This window comes from Paramisgurnus dabryanus, chromosome 13, assembly GCF_030506205.2.
Source record: "Paramisgurnus dabryanus chromosome 13, PD_genome_1.1, whole genome shotgun sequence".
NCBI classification, from domain to species: Eukaryota; Metazoa; Chordata; class Actinopteri; order Cypriniformes; family Cobitidae; genus Paramisgurnus; species Paramisgurnus dabryanus.
This window is the reverse complement of record NC_133349.1, coordinates 35,602,712-35,629,131: the sequence shown is the minus strand read 5'-3', so window position 1 is coordinate 35,629,131 and position 26,420 is coordinate 35,602,712. Positions and strand designations below refer to the sequence as shown.

The 26,420-nt window shown below is 38.3% G+C and overlaps 1 protein-coding gene across 1 annotated transcript; it reads left to right on the top strand.

Annotated features, from left to right (window-relative positions):
• Positions 1 to 945: 945 nt before the first annotated feature.
• LOC135720930 (BAR/IMD domain-containing adapter protein 2) lies at positions 946 to 26,348 on the top strand. The gene is made up of 15 exons (XM_065243038.2): positions 946 to 1,335; positions 12,289 to 12,416; positions 12,579 to 12,654; positions 13,004 to 13,090; positions 13,742 to 13,803; positions 14,168 to 14,239; positions 15,850 to 15,987; positions 18,717 to 18,869; positions 19,023 to 19,202; positions 20,246 to 20,666; positions 20,981 to 21,191; positions 22,030 to 22,095; positions 22,962 to 23,178; positions 24,032 to 24,072; positions 24,152 to 26,348. The coding sequence occupies exons 2-15, from the start codon at positions 12,369 to 12,371 to the stop codon at positions 24,222 to 24,224; spliced, it is 1,845 nt and encodes a 614-aa protein (XP_065099110.1). The 5' UTR covers positions 946 to 1,335; positions 12,289 to 12,368; the 3' UTR covers positions 24,225 to 26,348.
• Positions 26,349 to 26,420: the final 72 nt, after the last annotated feature.

The window sequence follows — 26,420 nt, the reverse complement described above, 5'->3', positions numbered from 1 at the left end:
CTCGTTTTCTATCCAGTTTTCCTTAACTGGGCATATGATGTCTAAGACCTTTAATCTATAATATTTTTGGTGTTAATGTAGGCTAGACATTTACCCGCGCAGGCTCGTCTTCTCAAGGGTCTGAAATGTGTTGACTTTACCCGGGCTGCATAGTTAAACGATTAATACGCGTCATGCAAAAAAGCGGTAAAAACCCGACCCTGCAATCCGTATTGTTGTCAGGGGTGCCCTTCACATGCTTGAACACAGTTGTTTAAAAAACTGCTCGCGCTTTGTCAAAAACTCCATTTGGTCGCAGTTTGGAGCCCCCTGATTGCCCACTCGCCCAATCCCTTCTATGGATAATTCGGCTCAAATTTATAAAACATGCGCCGTTATAGACACACTAATGTTACTTTCTTAATGTGGCAGCTTTGTACTCAAACAACAAGATATTTATTTACCGTTGCAAGACGTTCAGCTGTTCTGACTGCTGTGGAACTTAAAGCTTGCTGCTCTCAGGGGGCGGAGTTAAGAGGTTTGACTGACAGTTTGAGCGGATCCAAAAATATTTTGTTTTTTAATACATTTTATTTGATACATTTATTTGTAAAACAGACAGGCAGACGTAAATGCTTAACAATAGCATTGATTTATATATTTAAAAAATTTATTAAACACCTCAAATAAAGAGCACTTTTGAGTTAAGGACAAAAAGGGCATGTGTTCTGCACAGCCCTATCTGTGCACGTGCCTGTTAACAAACTAGTCATTTGTGCATTTGTCTGACTCACCCGACGAATAAAAAGGTTAAGATTGAAAGTTTGTGTTAATAACAGAGTGAATGATGATGATGATGATAAGAGCGCTGCTGGCTGGTGAATGTGATGTACTGACATCAGACGCGTCATTATTCAGCAGAGCCGCTATTCACACAGTTCAGTCAGTCCCGTTACCCCATTAACATTCAGACCCAGTCAGAGAGAGAGAGAGAGAGAGAGAAAGAAAGAAAGTAAGAAGACATTATCCAGCACTGAGAGACATCGACTGAACAGACACTAAACAGACAGTATAGGGTGTGTAAGTTTATCGGTATGAAGATGCAAAGTTGTAGCTATGTGTGTAAGAAGAAGTGAGAGTAATGTGACGAGTGCCAGGATGTTTTGACCTGATTTCTTGTTGAGAGATTGGGAGATATAGGGTGAGGGGTGGACGGTGGATTTAGTGCATTGCTGGGTCAAACAAACTACCCCCACCATTGAAGGGGAAAGTAAGAAAAGGAAAAGTGCAGCGACTGGAAAGAAGAGGAAAAAACTGATCAGACAAAGCGGAGAAGAAATTATGAACAGAGAAAAGGTAAGAAAACCTATATAATCCTGATATTACATAGTAGATATATGCGCCAATAAATCGATATTTTATATCGTTGATAAAGTCTGATTCAACGAATAATAAAACTCTACAACTTTGAATTATTACACCACTGACATTTACTGAAATATGTGATTCATCTCGTCTGTGAAGAAGCGGTAATATTTTTTATAATGTAAATTACATAATAGTGTCACGTTGTTTGAGTTAAATAATAGTTGAATAAAATGTATTAATAGTTTTGACGTAGTTCATATCAAATCATGTAGATGTTATTATGACATTTTTAGGCTGGAGTTTACAGTTGTCTGTATATCATTTGTTTAAATGTGTTTTTTTACAAATTGTGTTGTTTGGCTAATTATCAATTACTGCATCTGCACTATAAAAATATCCTTGCACTTGCATTTTTAATGTTGAATCACCTTAAATTATTAATGAATTTCAACTTTCTTGACTAGTCAGGAGTTGCTGTAAATGATAAAAAAAAACGTTGAATTAGCTTAAGTTATTATTTGTCACTTCAAATTTATTAATCTTATTTTTTTTTTTACATTTTTTACACTGTTCAATATGATGTGTGTAGAATTTTTACTATTTAACCTTTAAATACAACCCATAGGCCTATGACTAGCATTCACCAAAATACAGACAAACCAATATGCCCACATTCAGACACTTTACTTACCAGAACAAGGAACAGGTGTTAGCAATAAGAAAAATATGATTTAGATTATAGCTGTCTCATTAGTGAAATTCACATGAACTTAATGATCTTAGTTTTTCTCTGTTCAGTAAACAGACCATAACAATTGTCTTGTGCTGTCATTTTTAGATTTACATTTATGCATTTGCCAGAGGCTTTTATCCAAAGCAATTAACAGTGCACTTGTACATTTTTAGCAGTATGTGTTCCCTGAGAATCTAGCTTATATGACTTTTGTGCAGTTAATGTAACGCTCTTCTAACTTCATTCACAGCAAATTTCCAGAAAATATCTGTAAAATTTGCCAAGAGGCTTGTGTGTGAACACAAACACTTTCCGTAAATATTCTGGGATTGCTCCCGTTAAAGGGACCTAGTGACATTTCTGTAACATTTACGGAAAGCATTGTGTGTTAAGGAATAGCAGAAACATGCCATAGTGAGGATGCATGTGTCATCTCAACAAGAAGTTATGGTTCAGCTCTTTGACACAGAGGGAATTAAATGAAGATTAACATTCACAACCATAAATATCTGCAAACTGGACTGAAACAGAACTCTTTACTGTCTGCACTGAAGCTGAGATCATTTAGCAGCATAACAGAACAGCACGTCACACGCTCCTTACGATCTTATCATAAACAAAGATGCACTCCAGTAGTTTCGAGAGAGAGAAATCACAGATTATAAGCAAAATTCAGACGCTGCTGAAAAAACGTAAAAAGTGCAGGACTTTAAATTAGGGATGCACCGATACCACTTTTTTGGAATATGAGTACGAGTACGAGTACTTGCATTTCAGTACTTGCCGATACCGAGTACTTAATAAAAAAACATGATTTAAATTTACAGGTAACAGCTTTAGTCATATAATTTAACAAAAAACAAAGGACTAGTTTTCCAGTTTGTTGTAAACTCTGCCTCCTTGGACAACACAAGAAGCATTAACCCCTTACACGCCGCTCAAACATAGACATTTCTCAGACCGTGGTATCGATTCCAGGTATCTGGGGACTTTTAACGAGTACGAGTACTTTAGAAAATGTGGTATCGAGGCCGACACCGGATACCAGTATCGGTATCGGTGCATCCCTACTTTAAATACATCACATGTCTTTACGGGATTTTTAAGGTATGTGTATGAATGCACGCACAGATTCCAGAAAATCATTGGTGAAAAAAACAAATTTAAATCCCGGATGCATTTTCTGTGTATCTCTTTGTAAAAAGGGCTTATAGACAGGAACACACGTGACTCGTGTGAATTTCACCAATGAGATATCGCCCAGCCAATTGCTTTGAAAATGATGACCATTAGTAGCCTATTCTACATATGCACGACACAAAATCTAAATGAAATTGCATTCAGTACAGTGATAATACTTATGTTACCAAAAACATTTTGTGATTATGTTACACACTCTGTATGACTCTAGTTTGTTCCCATTTATGTTAGAACATCTCTTTGTAGGCTAATTAACTCCTATAAGATAACTTCTTAAAATTATTTCAAATAAAATTCTTTGCTTCCATAATCTTTTTGTGTAATCAACTCAGATTTATAAGTCATTTCAACTTACTATTATTTATTATTTACAAGAGATGAGTTACAACTTGTACAATGAAGTTGACATATTTTAACTATATTTTATAAGTTATAACAACTCCTCTCTAGTCAAGATAAATAATTGTAAGTTGAAATGACTTGTAAATCTGAGCTGATTAAACAAAAAAATGTAAGGCAGTAAAAATGTTACTGTGCACATTTACTGTATTAATCTTCCTAATTTCTGTTAAAACAGACCAAAAGCATGTTGACACTCAGGAGTATATACATTTTTGTCCAATAAAATCCAAATATCCTTCCCTTCCCCATAATAATAGCTCTGACTAGTAATAGCAAGAAAAAAATCATGGTTCATGTCTGTGACATAAAATAAACTTCTTCTGGTTACATGCATATTAAATAAAGAAATTAGAGCCAGCTGTTTCAATACAGGGAGCAAAATGTGCTTATCAGGTCTTTAATAATAAATAAGACTTGTGAACTGTAGAGGAACCATGAAAGATGTTTCTTACAGGCCGATTATCTGTTTTAATATTAAACAGAAAATAAACAAAAGTGTTATATGACATTGATATTTGAGGTTCATGATCTCAGTTTACTGCAGTATGGGTGAAATTCTAACTTTTTCCACAATAACAAACGCATGAGAGTGGTGTCTTGGTGTAAACACTGCTGTATTGTAAGTGAAGCTTTATGTGATGGGTAATCCTGACTGGAATGTTTTATTCAGGATATTTCCAAAGGGCGCGAGTTGTGTTTATTCAGTGCTTTGACTCTTGAGCTTGGTCTTGGGAAGCATTGTTCTCCTCCAGGGCAAAATGACCTGTCAGACTCAATTTCATGAACTTCAGACATGCAATAACAATGTCTTATGATGGCTTTGGCTACTTCATCACAAAAGGTTCACTAATATGGGTGGCCCATGAAGTAATTTTGGCAAACCTTAACAAAATGTATTAGGTCTCTATGAAAAGTCATTTAAGGTTTTCATATTGTTGTACTCTTTGAACTAAAGAATTATGATTTTAAATATGGCATATAAAATGTTTAAATCAATGTATAGACCGCATTTTAAACATAATATATCCTTTAACATAGGCTATGTACACCTAGAATAGCCTTCAAATCTTTACAAATTCTTTGTAGACTGATTCATACTTCAGGATGAGATTAAAGTATATAAATAAAAACACAAACGTATTTGCTTTGTGTGGCTGATATTCTTAGCATCAACAGTTTGAATTAGATATTTATTATACTGTGCATAAGTCGGAGACCACCATGCCACCATTAAATTTGTTGTTTTTGCAATGGTATAGTGATCATATATAATCATTTCTCAGTCTCTGTTATAATACAACCAGAAAGTACAGGAAATGAGTATAAAACAGTATAAGCTGGAGTATTTAGGGTAAACTGCCCTTCCACTTGAACAATAGCAGGCAGCAGCAGGATCTCTTAAACCTAAATGAAATGAAATCCTAATTTCTAATTTTAATCAAATGACTTCAGGACTTTAGTCTCCTCAAAAAAGCTCAAGATGTGTTTAATGCCAAGAGAGGTCACACTAAATACTGACTGATGCCTAAACAAGACATTTAGTTCAGATTTTAATTAATTTGATTTTGTATACACATACATATGGATGTACATTAAACCTTTTCTAAAACAACAAAGCTGGTGGTGGTGGCCTTAGCCCATTTTTGTTGTTTTAACCCATTTTTGGGTCAAATATAAACATTTTCTGGGTTAATTTAACGAAATTGTTTGGGTTCATTCCTTTTTGACTCAACTCTGCGTTGAAAATAACCCAGCATTTTTTAGAGTGTACTGAATGAAACTATTATAATGTTAATGTAAGTAAATTTATCTTGTGCGTTAATTAAATGTGATGGTATTAGTTATGATTAATCCATATAAATCAAATAAAATCAGTTCATGGGCTCAATAATATATTTTAACCTCAAAGAATTTGTAAAAATTGAAAGTTGTAATCCCTTACAAAAATTTACCATGGTTTTACTACAATTAAAACCAAAAAACCATGGTTACTGTAGTAAAAGCTTGGTAACCACAAAATAAGCATGGCTTTGATTAACAATGGTTTTCAAAAACCATAGTTAAACCATGGTTAGTGTAGTAGTAGTAATCTGGTTTCATTCTTATCTTGAAATGTAACGGTTGCTTTTCTAAAATAGAACCTGGAGTAATAAACCTTGATGACATATGTGGTCAACGAATATGACTTTCGGAAGATGCAGATGGCACGTATGGTCACCCTAAATTAACAAGTTTCTGCTTCAGACATTAAATATATATTGTATGTTTCTGTCTACAACAGTACTTAACAAATAGCTATAATATTTAAGTCACAATACGAGCGCATGAGCATTGTGAGATCTTGGCTTTACTACAGAGTTTTAATGTTTCTCAGTTTCCATGAGCCTGCATACAGTTAGACTCTGGAGAAATGTAAGATCAAGTCCTGTTTGTGATTTGGTGGGGGGGATAAAGGTTTGGGGCTGTTTACATTGCCCACTGAAGGGAAATATGTGTGCTACACCATACAATTATATTTTAAATGTGCTTTCAGCTTTGTGGAACTGATTTTGGCATGGCTACAATGACAACAACCCATATTTGCCCAATGATAACTGTAAATAAGCGGGGTGGTGTGTGTAGTCCAAACACGAGATGAGGTGCAGGGTCTATACGCAGAATGATAATTTAATAAAGTAAATAAACATAAACAGGAACATGAACAAGAATCGTGGCATGGCATGACAAAACAAGAAACTTGGCAACTATAAATAACGACTATCCCTATACATTCAAAAACCCACACTAGACAATGGAGACAAGAGGGCTTATAAAGGGGCAGAGAACCAATAGGAACATGACACATATTGCAAGAGAACCAATGTAAACACAACACATGAAACAAGAGACAAACATGGCAATAACTGATATCAAAATAAACCACAAATAAAATAGGCATGAACCTGAAAACTTCAAAATAAAAGACATGCACATAACAAAACAAGAAAACATGACAAAAACCCTGACAATAACACTGCAATGCGTGCATGTCATTGGCATACATAAGTGCTTTATTGAGTAAGATGTATAGGTTCTTGACTGCCCTGTTTAAAGCCGTGACCTGAGACCAAACACCTTTGTGATAAATTAGTTCAAGAACTGTAAGATTGTTTTAATCACATTCACACACAATATCTGACCTAAGTAATCTTGTAGCTGAACAGAAGTATTAATCCCTTCAGAAATGTGTCAACATCTAACATTCCTGGGGTTTTTATCCCTACTTTATTTTAATACCAAAGTTTAAAAAATAAATTTTTACACAATAAGGCCTTCGCATGAATGTAAACTCTAATATGTCTTAAGTCGCACGGGTATATCTTAAGCAAAAGCCATACATTGTATGGGTCAAATATAGATTTTTTCTTTTATGCAAAAAAATCATTAGGATATTACGTAATGATCATGTTCCATGAAGATATTTTTTACTGTTCCTATCATAAATATATATATAAATGTGTTTATCTTTAGTAATATGTGTTGCTAAGGACTTCATTTGAACAACTTTAAAGGCGATTTTCTCAATATTTATATTTTATGCACCCTCAGATTCCAAATTTTCAAATAGTTGTATCTGGGCTAAATATTGTCATATCCTAACAAAACATGGACCCTTATGACTGGTTTTGTGGTCTAGGGTCACATTATATTATGTAACTAAACATGAATTATTAGTTCAGATTTATTTTCAAATAACTCAATATTAATGTTCAGTTGAAGTTATAAACACTATTTTAATCACAAGTTACAATCACTTACAACGAGCAATGGTATTAAAATTGTGGGAAAACATCTCGGTTACGGATGTAACCCTCGTTCCCTGAAGGAAGGGAAGGAGACGTCACGCCGTGACTGACGAATTGGGAACTCGCATCGAGAGACCAATCAGCTTTGCTGTAAAAGAGCCAATGAATGTTGGCATGCAGTATTTGCATAATGCTGGCTTCACCCCGCCAGGTGGGTATAAATGCCAGTAACAGACTGCATTCAGTAGTTTTTCGCTGAGGAGCTATCAAGGCCGGCCAACTCAGCAATGGTACGGCGACCGTGGCGACGTGACGTCTCCGTTCCCTTACTTCGGGGAACGAGGGTTACATCCGTTACCGAGATGTTCCCTTTCAGTCGGTCACTACGACGTCACGTCGTGACCGACGAATTTGGAATCCCTACCAAAATGCCACGGAAGGCTGTCCCTTCCAGTGCCCTGCATTAACCTTTCACCTCTTTACGTAAGTGAAACCTGGGTCTATGCAGAGGAGGCCGGTCACTGCTGTTCCAACCCACTCAGTAACCATTAGGCACCACTGGGAGCGTTCCCGCTGGCGGTAGCAGAGAACACTGCGGAAGCCACATTCCATAAAGGTTACTTAGAGGGCATATTACGATATGGAATAACCGCATAGGGCTTTCTGCATATCAAAAAATCTCTGGGGTGGCTATGTAATGAGACTACACCTACACAGAGACTGCAGACTTAAAGTCTGCTGAGGGAAAATGTGGGATTGAATTAGCTCCACAGACATTACACACATGGGATCCCCTGTCTAGGGGTCGCTCATATGGTCGCCAAAAAGCTCAACACAGGTTTTCAAGAATTAATCTGATGCAAAGCTGACATTAAAGGCTACGCCACGTCTGATTATCATGGGCGTAGGAGGAAGTACCAAACTCTACCAAAAATATATTTTGGGATTTATGGCACCGATATAACGGCACGACTTGTTGACCGAGAACGCATGCAGGTACCCTACCCTCTTTATCGAGGCCAATGCAAGTAGGGTCAAAGTTTTCATAGAAAGAAACTTGACATTCACTGACTGCAAGAGTGGCGTCCTGGTGACTCGAAGGGGGCGTCCTGGAGAGACTTCAGCACCACGGAAAGATCTCAAGAGGGTATGAAGGGGGGACGGGATGGATTCAACCTCCTCGCCCCCCTAAGAAACCTGATGACCAGGTCATGCTGACCAACCGACCTGCCTGCAATAGGGGCATAGTAGGTGGAAATTGCCGCAGCATGGACCTTAATGGTGGAGGGGGACAGCCTCCTCTCCAGCCGGTCCTGTAAAAAATAAAGCACGATGCCGATTGGGCAATCCTGGGGGTTCTCTCGCTGAGAGGAACACCACTACACAAACAGGTTCCACTTCAGTGCGTAAGCCTGTCTAGTAGACGGTGCATGCGCCAAAGCAATAGTGTTCACTACCTGCATGGGTAAATCACTCAAAACCTCCGCGTCCCGTCCAAAGACCACACATGGAAATTCCACAGGTCTGGGCGCGGGTGCCATATTGTGCCGCCTCTCTGAGAAAGAAGATCCTTCCTCAGGGGAATTCGCCAGGGAGGGGCTGTCGCGAGAAGCACCAGCTCTGGGAACCACGTCCTCGTGTGCCAGTATGGGGCCACGAGGAGGATCCGCTCCTTGTCTTCCCTGACTTTGCACAATGTTTGTGCAGAAGGCTCACTGGGGGAAATGCGTATTTGCGAAGACCCCAAGGCCTGGCAGTGGGAGGTCTCCAGGGGAAGCAAACAGGTCTACCTGTGCTGCTCCGAACCATCTCCAAATCAGCTGAACCGTGCAGGGGTGAAGTCGCCACTCGCCGGGGCTTGCAGCTCGTGATAGCTCAGCCTGACTCCTTCTGAATCCACAAGAGAAGATGGCGAGCGAGCTGTGACATGCGACAGGAGTGTACACCACCCTGACAGTTGATGTAGGCAACGATCGCTGTACTGTCTGTACGGACTAGAAAATCCTTGCCCTGTAACTCGCCCTTGAGGCAGACTAGAGCAAGATATAAGTGCCAGTGCAGTTGGGGCCCCGTCCAAACCCCTGAAACTGCATGCCCGTTGTAGGTGGCGCCCCACCCTGTGGCATCCGTGAAAACCACAGCATGCCTGGAGACCTGTTTCAAGGGCACGCCTCCCCAGAGGAAGGAAGGGTCTGACCACGGGTGAAAGGTATGACGGCATGCCGGTGTGACTTGCACCTGTCTCGAGTCTGTGCTACTATGAGCCAGTCGTCGAGGTAAGCAAGGATGTGAATGCCATGTTCCCTGAGGGGAATGAGGGCACCCTCTGTGACCTTCGTGAAGACACAGGGGACAGGGAAAGCCCGAAGGGCAGGACTTTATACTGATATGCTCGCCCCTCGAACGCAAAGCGGAGAAAAGGCCTGTGTCGTGGGAGTATCAAGACATGAAAGTACGCGTCCTTCAGGTTGATGGCTGCAAACCAATCCCCCGGACGGATGCACTGAAAAATGCGTTTATGCGTTAACATTTTGAACGGCAGTTTGTGAAGTGCATGATTCAAAGTACGCTGATTGAGGATCGGTCGTAATCCACCGCCTTTCTTGGGTACTATGAAATAAGGGCTGTAAAACCCTGACCTCATGTTGGCTGGAGGGACCGTCTCTATCGCGTCCTTTGCCAAAAGGACCGCGATCTCCGCACGCAAGATGTGGGCATCTACGTCTTTCACCATAGTGAAGAGGATGCTCGCAAACTTGGGGGGACACCAGGCGACCAGATACCGTACGAGCGGGACTAGAGGCACCACAGATGTACCCACATTGGGGCAGCCGAGCGAAGCCGAGATGCCCACAGCGTTGCGCTGTGTAGGCGCCCGTGAGGGAACAGGCAAGCGTACATGAAGACTCACTCTGCTCCGCAGTTGGAAGGCCGAGCTGCGAGGATGCTTCGCTGAGCTCTTTGTGTGCTCGTGCACATCTGCTTGCGACGGTGGGGAGAACGTGTGGGTCGGCTCTGGATGACCGCCCTTGGTGCTTATCACCCTCTGATAACCTGGAGAAGGAATAGGAAATTGCTCTTTTGGTGAGGTTGTGGGTGCCGGCTGAAAAGCAGGCTGAACAGAAATTAACTTGAACAAAAGATTCCCCACCCGGCCTTCTCCGGAGGAGGGAGCGGTGCGGTCACCGTCTCCCCAAGAGCAGTCCTCGCCATCTCCAGGTGGCCCATCTCAGGGCCGCTTACCTCTGTGCTTCCTGCCAGGGTTCACGGGAGGCTGGACGGGCGGGGTGCCCTGCCGACGACTGGATCCACAACGCCGCTTATGTCGCTGCTGGGGCGGCGCGGGGACCGGGGGCGGTCGCCTGTGGACGCCCTCGGCGAGAAGCAGACTGAGGCGCTGCCGGCGGCGCAGCGGTGGTAGCAGCGGGTTGACGCCGAGGCAGGATGTGATGAATCGCCTCGGTCTGCTTCTGGGCAGCCGAAAACTGCTGGGCAAAACTTTCGCCCTCGCTGAAGAGGCCGGCCTGGAATATGGGTGCGTTCAAGAACTGTGTCTTGTCCGCCTCACTCATATCGGCCAGGCACAGCCAGAGATGGCGCTCCTGGACCACCATGGTGGACATCGCACGTCCAACAGCCTGTGCAGTGACCTTGGTCGCCCGTAGCACCAGGTCGGTGGCCGCACACAGTTCTTTCAGGGCTGTCTGGTCATGACCACCCTCGTGCAGGTCCCTCAGTTACTTGGTCTGATGGACCTGGAGCAGCGCCATGGCGTGCAGGGCTGAGGCCACTACCCCACAGGCCCTGTAAGCAGCTCCCATCAAAGAGGACGAGTACTCTGGATTAAATAAAAAAATTAATGCAGGCACTGGAAGCCGCTGTAGCGCTGTCACCCCAACTACCACGCACAGGTTCTTACTAAATAAACACATAAGTTGCTTCTGACTCAGCAATGCACAGCTGATGGCTCCAAAGCGAAAAGCTACTGAATGCAGTCTGCTGCTGGCATTTATACCCACCTGGCGGGGTGGAGCCAGCATTATGCAAATACTGCATGCCAACAGTCATTGGCTCTTTTACATACAAGCGAAGCTGATTGGTCTCTCGATGCGAGTTCCCAATTCGTCGGTCTCGACGTGACGTCGTAGTGACTCACTGAAAGGGAACTTTCTGTTAACATGATTACAATAGTTTTAAAAGAGATTGTATCAAATATTTTAAATATTTTCAGATAGTTTGAGCTTTCAATGTATTTTACCATTGTAATTTTATAAGTGTATGTTAAATGCATTGCTGTCACCACATAACATAAAATATGACACCATTTCCATTTTAGTATTTAATACATTCCTCTCATTCTATGTGTGCCATGATTTGTAATTTTATTACTTTAATCCCTAATAAATACTTTTTTACAGATTTTTCCCCAGTTATTTTTATTACCATTTTTCAACAGTTATGTACAAATGACTTACATATATACAATTTATATATGCATGCTTGTAATCAGAAAACGAAAAAAAATACGAAAAAAAAACCTGCACACACAAAGTATTAAGTAAAAAAAAAATTATATATATCAAATCAAGCATTAGGAGGGCCGACCAAGTTTACCTGTTATAATAATCAATAAAAGATTGCCAAATTGAAAAGGTTATTTTTTCCAAAAATACAACATTTTTTCCAATTGTAAATACCCCATTACATTGCGAATAATTGTTTTTTACAGATTTTAACCAAATTATTCAGACACTATTTTTAGATATGTTTTTTTTTTGCCATTTACAAGATTATGCTAGTAACAAAAATGATCTGTTTCAGGTCATTCCCTTGTTCTCCATATAGCCGTGCATACTGTGTATTCCTGGTGTGGTCTGGACCTGAAGAAGAAGAAAATCACAATGTCACGTTCAGATGAGGTCAACAAGATGACAGAAAATGTCTATAAGGTACATACGCTCATATATTGCAGCGTAGCTCTAATGTGCTGTACTAATGTAAAATCTAACACTGTACATAGCACTTAATGGGAATTTATTTAGGCTTTTATTTTTTATTTTCATTATTATTGCTAAATATGTTATGTATTTTAATAACTGTTCTGTATTTAGGGCATTTTGGACCAGTTTAACCCCAGTCTGAAGAACTTTGTCACAATGGGAAAACACTATGAGAAGGCTCTGACGGGTGAGTTAAGACTACTTATCCTTTACAATTAAATAATAAATTGCTATTAAAGAGTTAAGTATTATAACACATAAGAAATGTGTAAACTCAGTTTGGTTTCCAAAAATGTCATTAAAACTAAAATATGACTATTCTTGTTAGATAAAAGGCTTAATTAAACATGAATAAATAATAAATAATTATATATGTAAAAAGTATGATGTGTCTCATTTAAACCACTTTATACTCTAGTAAATTAATTTCTCTAATGTATGTTTCTCTCTCTCTCTCTCTCTCTCTCTCTCTCTCTCTCTCTCTCTCTCTCTCTCTCTCTCTCTCTCTCTCTCTCTCTCTCTCTCTCTCTCTCCAGGAGTCACAGTAGCAGCTAAAGGTTACTTTGATGCACTGGTCAAACTGGGAGAACTGGCCAGTGACAGCCAGGGCTCAAAAGAACTGGGTAAGAGAGCGCTACAGGAAATACAGGGTAGAAACAAGAGACTACAGAGGAAGAAAATAAAGAGGCAAGCCTGTTCAATAAAATGGAAATGAAGAAACTAAGGGAAAGTGAGAGAGGGGAAAAGAGAGAGAGGTCTTTGTTAAAAGATTAACAACATCACATGATCACATTGTACTGCTGAACACAGCGGGGGTGTTAGAGAGGGATGGGGGGAGGCAGAGAAGGAGAAGGAAAGATGCCAAGCTGCACACGCAGTTGCCCTGTAGGGGATAAAGACAGCAACATCCACTGCAACCCAATGCAACCACAAACAATACAGGCCACAGATTTTCATCATCAATGAAACTAAGGAATGGACAGACAAAGCCATGGGTCACACATGATAAATGGATAACTTGTTCTCTTTAGCTGTGTACTGGCAGACGGGTTGTAATAAGACATGTCACTTAGATATGATCTACACTTTTATGTCATTTCAAAACCATTATAATGTATGAAGTTAACTTCTTTCTGCCATCTTTGCTCTATGACCATTCAGTTCCAATCTGTTAAGGTGTAAATATCATTTGACTATTCAGAGGATACAAATTTAAAATGCTAAAATGCTTTTTAATGTTTTGCAAAATGTCTTAATAATTTGCATTTTATCAGGTGACACGTTATTTCAGATGGCAGAGGTTCACAGACAGATCCAGGTCCAGCTAGAAGATGTGGTGGGTATAAGACACAATTTGTGTGTGTGTGTGTGTGTGCGTGCGTGCGTGCGTGCGTGCATGTGTGTTTTATACAAAAATAGTAAAATATGTCTGTGTCTTATATTTAACAAATGCTTGACCTGTCTTTGTGTTATAAGCTTAGAGTAGAATATACAAAAAATCCTCTATGTGACTTTGTGGCAGGGCTAACAGTTTGTTCAACCAATGAAAGATCACGGGAAAAGTTTAAGAAACCTGTGTCATTACTTTTCCAGTTCAATGTGTTAATACTTATGTTACATATGACAGACTTAAAGTGGTGCTGAAATCCACTGTCACTATAATCACTCTTCTGTCTGTCTGTCTGTCTGTCTGTCTACAGCTGAAACTGTTTCATTCAGAGCTGCTGACTCAGCTGGAACAGAAACTGGAGTTGGACATCAAATATCTCACTGTGAGTGTCCAATATATTCCCAATAATCTATACACAATCAGTCACCAACTTACCTTACCACTTCACACTTTATGGTTTACTCTTATGATGACTAAGGACTATTAAGTTATAATAATAAAACTCACTGGATTGCAAATATTCACGTGCATCCTGAAGTGATTTAATGTACTAAACATGGCAGAAATTCTTTATTTGGATAGCTCAAAGAGATCAACAAAAAACTATTCCTGTAAACTCAGTAGTAAATTCTGAGTATTAAAGTAATAAATAGAAAAGAGGTTATTGTCTACCCATCCTAGACACAAATATACCATAGTAGATAAATGGGTGATGGACGAGGCTTGTAATTTAAAATATATACAAAATGGTTGCATTATTACAATTGAGCCCTTACAGGGGTGTAATGGAATGAGGCTGTCATCCAAAAATAATGACTTCATAGTTTGTTTATAGCACCTTAATACAAGATAAAGTTATGTTTAAGGGATCAGTGCTCTCAGTGTGGTTGCGTTTTAAAGCCCCACTCACCTAAAAAATGCACCTGTGCGCAGAAACATCCTGTTATTATACAAATCCATCTCCTCTTGGCTAAAAGGAAGCAGATATCAGGAATCCACTCCTTTAGTATAAAAGTATTACAAGCAATTTGCATTGCAAACCTTGCGAACTGAAGCTATACAATCATGATATGATGAACTCTGTGAATGTTAAACACAGTCAGATCTAATGCAAACATAAACCAGAACATTAGAGCATGACGTCACGACAGCCAATAGCGCTTCACATTCTTAGCTGACGTAATGATGCAGTCGGTCACACGACACACAGAGCCAATGGTATCTCACAATCAAACATGACATATCATCGCTTTTGAACCAGTATACAACAGATCTAAGATTTAAGGCGGATTGTGATCACTTTTGCATCTTTTCTTGATATAAATCGATAATTTGACCTAGGTACACTTGGATTTTTTGGACTGTTTTGTATGGCATGGTGTTTTATATCACTGTAAAAAATATGCAGCATTATTGTCAAATCAACATATATTTGTATGTTACTTTAACTTAACAAATTAAGTTGAGCAATTTCAACTTGATTTGTCATTTGAAATGTTAACTTTTCACAAGCCAAAAACTTTAAATAGTATGTTGAATTGATTTGAAAAACCAAATTATTTTAAATTCATGCTGCATTTGTTTACAGTGTGAATAATAAATATATTATACGATAAATAAATGGATAGGTTATTTGCCCTAAATGCCTGAATAATGTAATGTGTAATTAAGTAAAATGAATCCTGGCGGTTTAAAGTGAAAATCATATCCCAATACTTCATTGCAAAATGATACCCTAATATATATCATTTTATATCCTTATATATTAAGTTTCATCTACTGCCGGTACATGTGCTAATTTAGTAAAAGCACCTTTTGGTCGTATTTGGGGGAATGGACAAACAGACAAAATAATTGTATGGGTTGGAGGATATGTTGAATGGAACTAATGTACAGTACTTATCACATGAAATGCTTCTTATGCATAAAAATATTCATTTGCACATAATTAAATTGATCTTAAAAAATGAATGTGATGTTTGAAATTTTCAGGCGACACTGAAGAAGTATCAGAGTGAAAGGAAGTCAAAGGTGGAGTCTATTGAGCGCTGCCAATCACAGCTGAAGAAACTGCGGAGGAAGAGTCAAGCCAGCCGCCATCCCAATAAGTATGGAGACAGAGAGATGCAGGTATCTTTCTTAAAGCACTTTTTACAATTCAGATATTTAGACACCACACTGTAAAAAAATCCTTGTTGCACTTAAATGTATAAGTTAAAAAAAATTTAAATTACATTAATGGTAATTTTAACTTTCTTCATTTTAACTAGTGACAAGTTGCTATAAGTTATAAATATAAAGTTTAATTAGCTTATGTCAGTGGTCTCCATCATGGTGTCCATTAAGAGATATTTTTCAAAGCATGGTAAGGAGCGTCACATTTCCGGCTGACGTCAGAGGTATTTAGGCCAATACTTGTAAGCTGGCCAATTGGAGACACAGAAGCTTTTCAGATGTTCAATGCCTTTTGTACAAAGTATTACAGCAAATACACAAAATAACATTGTTTTTAGCAACGAAATAGGTGCTCTTTAATAGCCTCAATATTCATATTTATTTATTATATATTTTTTATATTAGCTTGGCTTTTATATGCATGTTAAAAATAAAAACAAATGATAAAACATATCAAAAAATATAATAAAGTTCTCACTAGTCAAGACAGTTTGAATTAATTGTAATTTCAATTTTATTAAACCTAAACATTTAAGTACAACAAGGAGATTTTAGAGTGCAGAATGCAAGGACGAGAGATTTACTTGCTGAATATATTTAAACAGAAACTCATGTCATTGTGAGTTTGTGAAGAAAGTGAACTATGAAGAAGTGGTTGTAGCTTTTTTAACAGATAAAAGTCTGATCTGGTTTAACAAAGATGAAAGAATTATCAATGTGACTGAGAGTTATTTCCATCCCAGCTTGGACCTTGGACCCACTTTGTATTATTTTCAGTAAAACAAGCTTACAATGGAGTAAAAATTGAATAACTGCTGTTATGTGGTTGGCTGAAAATTAAGTATGACATGACAGAGAGCTTCTTTTAACCACAGATTCTTAAATAAACCGGAGAGACCATGAATCAGAATCACAGTCAACTGAGTAAAGAAAAGTCTCATTAAAGTTTTAAATCTTCCTAATGTTTCTAATCCTAATCAATTATATTACTATTCAAATATAGCATCACATTATTTAGGCCTACATCAATTTACCTTACAAAAGTTTAAATTAATGTTCATTGGGAATAAGGTTTAAACGCTTTGTTTACAAGGCTCAAGAGTCTGAGTCAACAATGTTTCACTTTGTGATTTCTTTTTTTTAATCAAATGATGTTCAAAACTATCCAAACACATGAGACTTTCACAGACTTACTTTACAAAGAAACAAAGGCTCAACTAATGAATAAAGTCACTTTGGATTAAAAGCTAAATGAGCAGATCTTTGCCCTCACTGTTCATTGCTGTAGACAGTGGATTGTAATGTACTCTAGTTTGCACGATTCATAATAGTGAATTGAGCTCTGTATGTGTGAGACCCAGTGCCCAACACACTAAAGCTGATTTGTGAACCCAAGAGTTTATTATCCATATGTGAATAAGTGTTTGTTTATCAGAGCATGTGTATTTTCTCATCTAGGCATAAGCAGGGGCGGACTGACTTTACCCCAACGTATCATGATATTCAATTTAAAATTACCCTAAAAAATGCGTGGGTGTTTCATCCAAAAAATTTGGATTGTTTTAATCCATTGTTGGGTCAAATATACACATTTCCTGGGTTAATTTAACCCAAAGACTGGGTTTGTCCCTTTATAACCCACGCTGGGTTGAAAATAACCCAGTATAAGTTAAGCAGAGTGTGTAAAACAGCCTCATGCAAAGCATTCTGGGAAACAGAAATCCTCATCAACCTTTTTCAGTTTTTTTCTGATTTAGTTTTTTTTGTGGTTACTTTTAATAGTTTTTTACTGTAAAAAAATAAAGACTTGTTAATGTTTAATGTTCATTTATCTTTGAACAAATTGTTGCCAGTAAATAAAATTAATTTAAATCTAAAGTAAGTCCCTTTCAAACTGCTGCTGTAATACTGTCATTTCTACAGAAATTTCTGACCAATGCTGGAATGTTGTGTTTTAAGAATTGCCAACGTTTTTTTATTAATCTTTCCATCTGATATATTTCCTTCAGTTCTACCCTTGATAATATTGCTCTTCATGCCACCCTTTCATATCTGAGCTGTTATATTGTTGTGCTTTTGTTATGGCTGTAGTAAACCAATAAATTCCAATATACTTTTTTAATATTGTGAGGTTTATCCTCTTTAGAATTACTCAGACCGCCCCCATTTACAGTCGTATTACAGGCTTATTTGGTGTGTATACTGTTCCCCCCTTAAAATGCCCACCAAGCACATCTCACACAGCCCACCCCATATAGCTGGCTACAGCCGGGCTTGATATCTTTGTTTGTATAGGCCTAAGCTATGTTGTCACGTGTGTTACTCTAGGCATGTGTGATTTGGTTAGAAAGACTCACAACCGTTATTAGGACATTAAGCAGATATCCGAAACGGCTGAGAGGAAGATAAACTGAAACAATAGAAGAATAGTTGGGAAAATTGTTGAGGAAAGAAAATAAAGCTGACGAAAGACTAGAAGTTATATATATATATATATTATGTAATTACAAAACATTTGTTAAAAATGAGCAGGAATAGAGAGAGCTGGTGTCATATCTGTAACTATATTGTTTTTATTGGACAGCTGACCAAGCAGAAGCATCCAGGACAAAAAAATTAGAAACACATAAATACAGCTGAACTAATGTAGGGTCTCTCTCTCATTCTCTCTCGCTCTCTCGCAGTATGTGGAGTTGATGAGTCGTCGACAGGGGGAGTTGGACACTCTGGTTGCCGTTGGTTACCGCTCTGCTTTGACAGAAGAGAGACGACGTTACTGTTTTCTAGTGGACCGTCAGTGTTCTGTCACCAAACTTCTTATGAACTACCACTGCAAGGTACCAGAACAGACGGATTAGCTGTTAAATCATAAACCAGCTAACTCAAGCTGCATAAACCATCAAGGAATTACATTATATAAGAATTAAGAATATGATTACATTTTGCAGTCACTTCAGCAATCTAAAAAGTAACCTTGTTTTGTTGGGTAGGTGAGAGAGCTTTTGTCTCAAAAGCTGTCGTCATGGCAACAGTCATGTTCCCAGCCAACCAAACTTCCAGAGCGAGCACTGAACCTGTTGCGGCACACTGCCCCCCAGAGCCCTGGAGGTGCTGGACTCGCTGAAGTCTTGAGAAAAGCTAAACTGGGAATATCTCAACCAGGAGAACAGGTAAGGACAAGGCTCTAGGTTTTTACATACGCAGAGTTTCAAGCTTGTGTTTTGGGGGCATCTTTTGTCAAACAATGGTACTGCATGCTTTGAGATTAGCAAGAGAGAGCAGCTTTATGGTTTATGGCTATATTTAGGCCGCGGTATACTTTTTTTCCGCGTCCGCGTCCGGCTCGCGCGCGCACGCGTCCGCGCAGCTTTTCGAGTATACTCCCCGCGGCTACACGCGGATGGCCGCGTTCGACACTATACGCAATACAAATGATTTCTTATTCAAATTATTAGTCTAACAGGCTGTCAGGGCAGCACTGATTTGGCGACATTTACAGTACATTAAAACATTATGATAGGTGAAGAAAAGTAACTCATCCACCATTGCAAACACAGTTTAGAACAAACAACAAGACAACAAATAACAGGAATCAAACAAACATGCTCCAGAGCTTTCTGTTCTTTGAAGAAGTAAAAGTTAAAGAAGAAAAACCATAGTGTGTGTGCAAATGCTGTCTGTTTCCTTTGTATAATTGTTTATAGTGGAATGCACTGTCTAAATATTTTCACGCGCATGCGCTGTTGTACGCGGACTGTACGCGCACTGTCCGCGCGGTCTCAAATTTTGGGCTGCACGCGGACGGTCCGCGCGGCCGGCCGCGGACCCTCTCGATGACGAAAATGACGTCATGCGGACGGCGCGCATACGCGGACGTCCCTAGTATACTTTCGGCTTTAGCCTTAAATTACTCAGTCTACCCTTTAAAATATAAAGATTAGACAACTAAAATATGAATTCTCATATTTCCATTTCCTTTATAGATAAGGCAATAGCTTGATATATTTGATACAACCCATGCAGTCATGTTTTATTTCATTTCATTATTTATTTGTAAAGCACACCCAAGGTTGACAAAAGTCAATAAATAAGCAATGCATGAAGTTGGTGGCCAGTAATGAAGTCAGAATTAAGTAATGCAGAGAGCAGAATTTTCATCTGAATTTAATATAAAGCTCTGATGCTCACTGATACTTCACTGTTCCTCTCTCAGAGACTGTCTGTACAGGAAGTCCCACCTTTATTAAACGGTGACAGCAGCAGTCGGTCTCAGCAGCAGCGGTCTGCCCAGGCTGAAAACCTTTCCCAGTCTCTCCCAGGTCTTTCACCGCAGCCCACCAGTAATGGCCACTCCCACTCCAGTGCTTCAGCAAGCCCCCAGCAAGCGAGCGTGACCGGATTACACGCCTCCCCATCGTCTAACAGTTCACTACAGGGTCTCACCCCACCCCTAACTGCCCCCCATAGCCCCCCACTACCCCATAGTGCACCTCTGTCCCGTGCCCTCACACCCCTCCAAGGTGTGTCGAATTTACCCAGTACTCTTAACATGCTGAAAGGAGCTGAGGTTTACTCCACCTCCACACTACCACTGCCCAGGAGACAGACCAGCGAGGCTCGAACGGGATTCTTCGGTAGGAGCTGCTTTTGGTTTTGTGCATATTCAGAGCTTTTTCTGGAGAGGATCTGATCATGTTTAGAATAAAAAAATTATATATGTTGTATACTAAAAATAATTAATCCTGTTTTTAGAACCACTAAAATGCATAGTAACAAATGTCATGCCAATTATAAGAGTAGTAGACCAAAATATGAAAAATGTAAAACAGTAAGTTAAAATGACTTAAAAATCTAAATTGATTAAACTTAACAAATGAAGGCGTCAAAGATTGTTTACAGTGATCGTTTATTTGCATTGCACATTTTCTGTCCATCTGTCTTTGCTCAGGCTCCACACTTCCTCGCGTGCTTCCTCTCTCTTCTCCGACTCGTGTGGAGGCTCTGTTCCCTCACTCTCCTGACTCCTCAGAGGTGGAGAAAGAAGGAGAAAGAGGAGGAGGTTCCTGTCTGCTCTCCTTCCTGCCGGGTGACACTCTTACCCTGCTGATCAGTGAACCCAGAGATGGCTGGCACTATGGGCAGAACGAGCGAACTGGACGGTATCTTCTCATTGAATCATTTAAGAGTAAAGGGAAAGAAAGTATTGGATGTATACCAGTCATATCAGCCATATCAAAAACATATTCCTCCAACAAACTGGATAGGTTTCTGGATTACTTGGAATTTACATCATTCTCCCTTTTGTTGTTTGGGAAAGTTTTTCAATGTTTTTTTTTTTCAGTTGAACACATGAAAACATAATAAGCCAGAGCTTGATTTTCCCAAATCATTTAAACACAGTGGGTTTGTTGTTTTGTTTGTTTGAGAATTTAGAATCTAACCTGTTAAATATTCCAGTGGGTGTTAAAGGGGACATGTCATGTCCTCAGTGCTTCTATCAACTTAAAAAATGTAAAAAAGAAACAACCTAGTAACTTTGTTTTGGTAAACCATTCTCTGCAAGCATGTGAAAAAATTTGGCTCCACTTGTGATGTCAGAAGGGGATCTTATTATAATAATACCATCCCTTGATCTGCACTACCCAACCACGGCACTGCCATTTAGTGCAGAGAGAGACAAAAGCACTATTCGGACGGGATTAGTTTTCCAAAAACGTTTGAGTTTCAACGTGTCCCCCAGGACGTCTGTGATTTTTATGTACCGATTCAGACGGGATTAAAATGATGCAGGCTATTCCAGAGATGGGAGTGTCTGTTTCATGCATTTGGGCGTGACTTGTTTTACATCTTAAAAATGTCTTGTGAAGTGTCCCCTTTAAAGGTTTATGCCCAGGTATCATGAAATGTATCCGGCTAATTCAAAAGGAGGTGATGTAAATTTTCTCCTAGATAATCCAGTTATCCATCATTTTTAAAGTTTTATCTTTTCCTTTATAGAAAAGGATGGTTTCCCTTCTCCTACACACAGGCTTACCCAAACTCACCTGGACAACAAGATATCAGGTCTGTAGACTACGTTTTACCTACATGCTAAAAAGATCATCTTGCAGTTGTAACATGTAGGGGTGAGCGAGGCACAAACTAACGCAGGGTTAATTGTAATACATTTATACAGGGCTGAGCAATCTGTGCTTTTGGTCTTTTTCTCTTACCGTCAGAAGAACTCCTGTGAATTTGTAAAAAGTTTTGGTTAAGATTTTGAACAAAGAGTGTTTTGGAGGCATAAAAGTCAATTTCTTCATCTTTTTTGATTTCTGAGTTGGGTGTATGAGTCACCAAATCTAACCTTACATTATTTTAATCACTAACACATAACACCATTTTGAAACATGTCAGCAACTCCTAGTAACTGATAGCTGTGATTGAAAACATTTTTACACAGTGGGGTTAGTTAAGCCTCAGGTATACAATGATAATGAAATGAAAACAATGTAAATACTATTCATCAAAATGATAACTGTTAATATAATATCAGGGGAAATAACTCACAATTATGATGTTTTTGTCTTAATTGTGCAGAAAAAAAATCTCTTTATTTGCATTAATGCTTACAAGGATGATTAGATGAAGGATCATGGATGGATGAATGTGTGGATATCTATTTCTTACAGGAAGATATATAAACAATATCCACCATTAGTATATAGACAGCATTTGAATGAATCATTTTGTTTAAACCAAATTTTCTAGCAGGTGTTACAACAAACCCTCTGTTTTTGTTACAATTACCCCCACCTATGGGGTAACTTTTGCACTCCTATCACTTTTTGATAGAGCCAAAGCGTTAGGTTGTGCTTCCCTATTTAAAAGGAATTGCATTCTCATCTTTCTTCATGTCTTTCATTAAACCCACCTCTTTTTCAACTCAGTCCTCCTCCCCTGTCCAAGATGAACAGCACAAGCATGGGGCAGTTGGACAGGTTGCCCCCTGGTGGTCACATTCGACAGGCCAGTCCTGATTCAGAAGAGGAGAGGAACATCGTATCTCAGCGGGTCAGCACCTTCAGGCCTCGTCCCTATAGCATGCTGAACCCCGAAACCACAAAGATGAGTCCACGGCTTGCAGGACAACGCCTGAAGGATAGGGTGTGTAAAATGACTTTTAATAGTGCAACATCATTCCAGAATCATTCCTTCTGCTACAAACAGAAGTTATACGCAAGATAATTTCGCTGTATAAAGGTAAAAATAGTTAAGTGAAAAACTTTAAATGAAAAATGTAAGTTGCCAAAACTTAATTTGTGAAGTGTTACCAATTGAAGTTATTTGTTTAAAGGGGTACTTCACCCAAAAATGTTGGGCTAAACCTGTATGTTTCTTTATTCTGTTGAACACAAAAGAAAGAATTTTGATGATGCTAATTTGATGGTACCCATTGACTTCCATAGTATTTGTTATTCCCACTATGGAATCCAATACATCCAATACAACGTCATCACTGCTTGCGCACGCAACCAAGAGGCAGAAATTAGAGACGTGTCTCGTGTTGTAGGCTAGTAGCGGTGTCTGTTAATCAGAATGCCAAGGAGTTGTTGCGTAGTTAATTGTACCAACAGAGCCAGTGCTGGGTGCTGATGTTTGTAGATTTACATTAGCCTAACATGATCATTCATACATGTATCACAGTAACACTGCAAAATTAAAGACAAACAGATTCAACTAAAATCAAGTTTTATTTATATACAAACAATAAAGAACGCTTCAATAATTAGTAGCGAACCAGCTCAACAATCAGGCTTTCTGCCTCCTGGATGCGCACGCAACCTGTAATGTTTGTAAACAGGAAACCCGTGTATAGTTCATGTCAACTGTGTGCTATCATTTATCAAAATACTTTTAAGAAACTCTTACAGGTAGACCAACATAAGTAAATATTGACATAATTTTCGTTTTTGAATTTGAATTTCCAACTTTTTAAGGGTTGTTTTTCTTTTAACAGGTATCCATTGATTTCATGTGCCCTCCTCCATCCCCAACCAGGTAAAGTTAGTACCCATCTTATTAAAGAAGTATTAACATAATGTTTAATGTCTGATTATGTCATTTTGCCTCTATACAGGATCAATCCATTCGCCCATATTCGACTGAGAAAGACAGTGACCAACGATCGCTCTGCCCCACTTATAGAGTAAAACCTTTCATTATTAACAAGAGAGATGCTGACTCTAACAGTGCCACTTATGTTTTTAATATTATGTTGAAATTGAGTTTGAGATGCCACTCAGTGTTTTTTAATTATAGACACATTCTTAATGGCAAATCTAATGTTTATTTATACAGGTACATTATTAGACACAGTAATATTTTAAGGCCATTCTTTGGTTTTAATGTAGGCCTATGTAGTGTTAAGGGCATATGGAGGTGCAATGTTAAAATGACTTCAATGTGACATTGTTTCTGCAATTTACAGTAGTTCCCAATTGTGTAGATGATTTATATCACAGCATGATTTTCACAATAAAGGTAGGAATTAGGAAAGTAAGAAACAGAAAAAGCGACTTTTTTCAGTATAGCGGGTCAAAGCTGGTCTTTGTGGAGATGTCCAGTTTCAGCAGATGTTTTAATCAAGATCTGTAAGAGCAATGCTTTATATTTACATTTTGTTTTCGTCAGAAGCATTCCACTGTTCCTATCATTTTAAGCAGAGTTAAGGAGTTGTCCATGCTTGGAAACACCTTGGCCAGAATGCATATAAAAATATATATTCTCATTATCAAAGTCTTAAAATGCTTTTTAGGACCAGTTTACCCAAACGCTGATGTGAAAGTCATTGTTTTCTAATCAACAGTCTTAAAAATAAAGGTGCTGAGAAAGGATTCTTCATGACGAAATCAGGCTTGATCTGTGACACAAATCACTTACTGCCTCTTATTACAAGATACATTACAAAAATCCTAAGTTTGCTTTTTCCTGTGTAACTGAATAAAGAGAAGGCATTTAGAGCATGCAAGGTTAACTGGCTGGTAGGCAATTTGAATGGATAAATGTAAAGGTGAATTATAACTATAGAAAGCCTTTGGAAAGAATTTTGGGGAAAATTGTGTTGTGTTTATGTAAGTCTGAAAGGCTTTCAGTTTTTGTCTCTTGTCCCTTATCGTCTTATGTCTTTGATTTGTCACATATTTTGTTAAATGTCTGATTTTTAAAAGGGTGCAGTCAAACATTTGAATAGTATTAAAGCAAGAGATCTGAATGCTGAGTATGGAGTTGAAAGAGAAAGGTCTTGAAAGTGGAGACGTGATGGAGGAAGTGATGTGGAAAAGCACTGTAGCTATAGGTTTATAAAATAGATAATAAAAAAAAACTCTCTCTTACACACCTTTTTATTGCATAATTTTTGAGGATGTTATTCAATTCCAGTTATACAGCAAGTAGAAATGTACATAAAACTGATTATGTTTACGTTTGTGCGCTGTGTAATTGTTCCTAAATTGCATTAGATATTGCATTAAAACTACTGTATTAAAAATATGATAGTAATCTTAAAATATACTTCAAAATTGTATGTTGTCAGCTTTGATTTGATACCTTTAAGTATTAACAATTATTTTTTTGTTTTCTGTTATACAATGATTAAATTGAGAAAAGCATAAAGTTAATCTCAAACTTATATACAAGCCATTATAAATATACTGTAGATATATAGCTAAAACGTTTTTTTTTTTCTTTTACAAATTATATTATTATCATAATCATTTGAAAACAGAATTAATATTTGTTATGCTCCCATCTGGTTCATTTGATTAGTGAATTATAATAGTGCATAATCTTTAATATAAAAAATATATGCAACTTTTTCCACATTTTAATAAAAACAAGTTTTCAGTGTTATTTGGTTGAATTTTGTCAATCTGACTTTAGGACTGTTTTTTATATTGTTCATTCCCAAACCAATGTGATCCTGCATTCGGTTCCTGTTTTCATTGTGTTTAAATATTTTCCTTGAGACCCCTGCTATGGAACGCTGGCTGATCTCATGTCTAACATGCATTGTAGTCTACATTTAAAACAGAACTTTGCTGTATAATCTTGTCTAGGTTGTTTATGTCTACTTTGCTTACTGTTTTTCCAAATAAACACTTAAATGAGGTATGAAGTCACCTGCAGGGCTCTCAGGCACACTACTATTTCTACAAGTTTTTTTTTACTTTCATTTTATTATCAGTCACATATTTTGGACTCTTAAATGTTCATTTTGCTAACTGTATCTCTGTGGATTTTTCTTTTAAACTTCAATAAAGTTAATCTCTACATCATATTAATAGCAATGTTTTTATTTGGAACAGAACATCACTAATAGCAAGTCGATATTGCGAAAACCGAAAATG

Excerpts from the sequence above, each read along its gene's own strand:
- LOC135720930 (XM_065243038.2), top strand. The coding sequence starts at position 12,369 with ATGTCACGTTCAGATGAGGTCAACAAGATGACAGAAAATGTCTATAAG. Across the intron at positions 13,804-14,167 it reads AGGTCCAGCTAGAAGATGTG|CTGAAACTGTTTCATTCAGA; the intron begins GTGGGTATAAGA and ends GTCTGTCTACAG. Across the intron at positions 23,179-24,031 it reads GACAACGCCTGAAGGATAGG|GTATCCATTGATTTCATGTG; the intron begins GTGTGTAAAATG and ends TTCTTTTAACAG.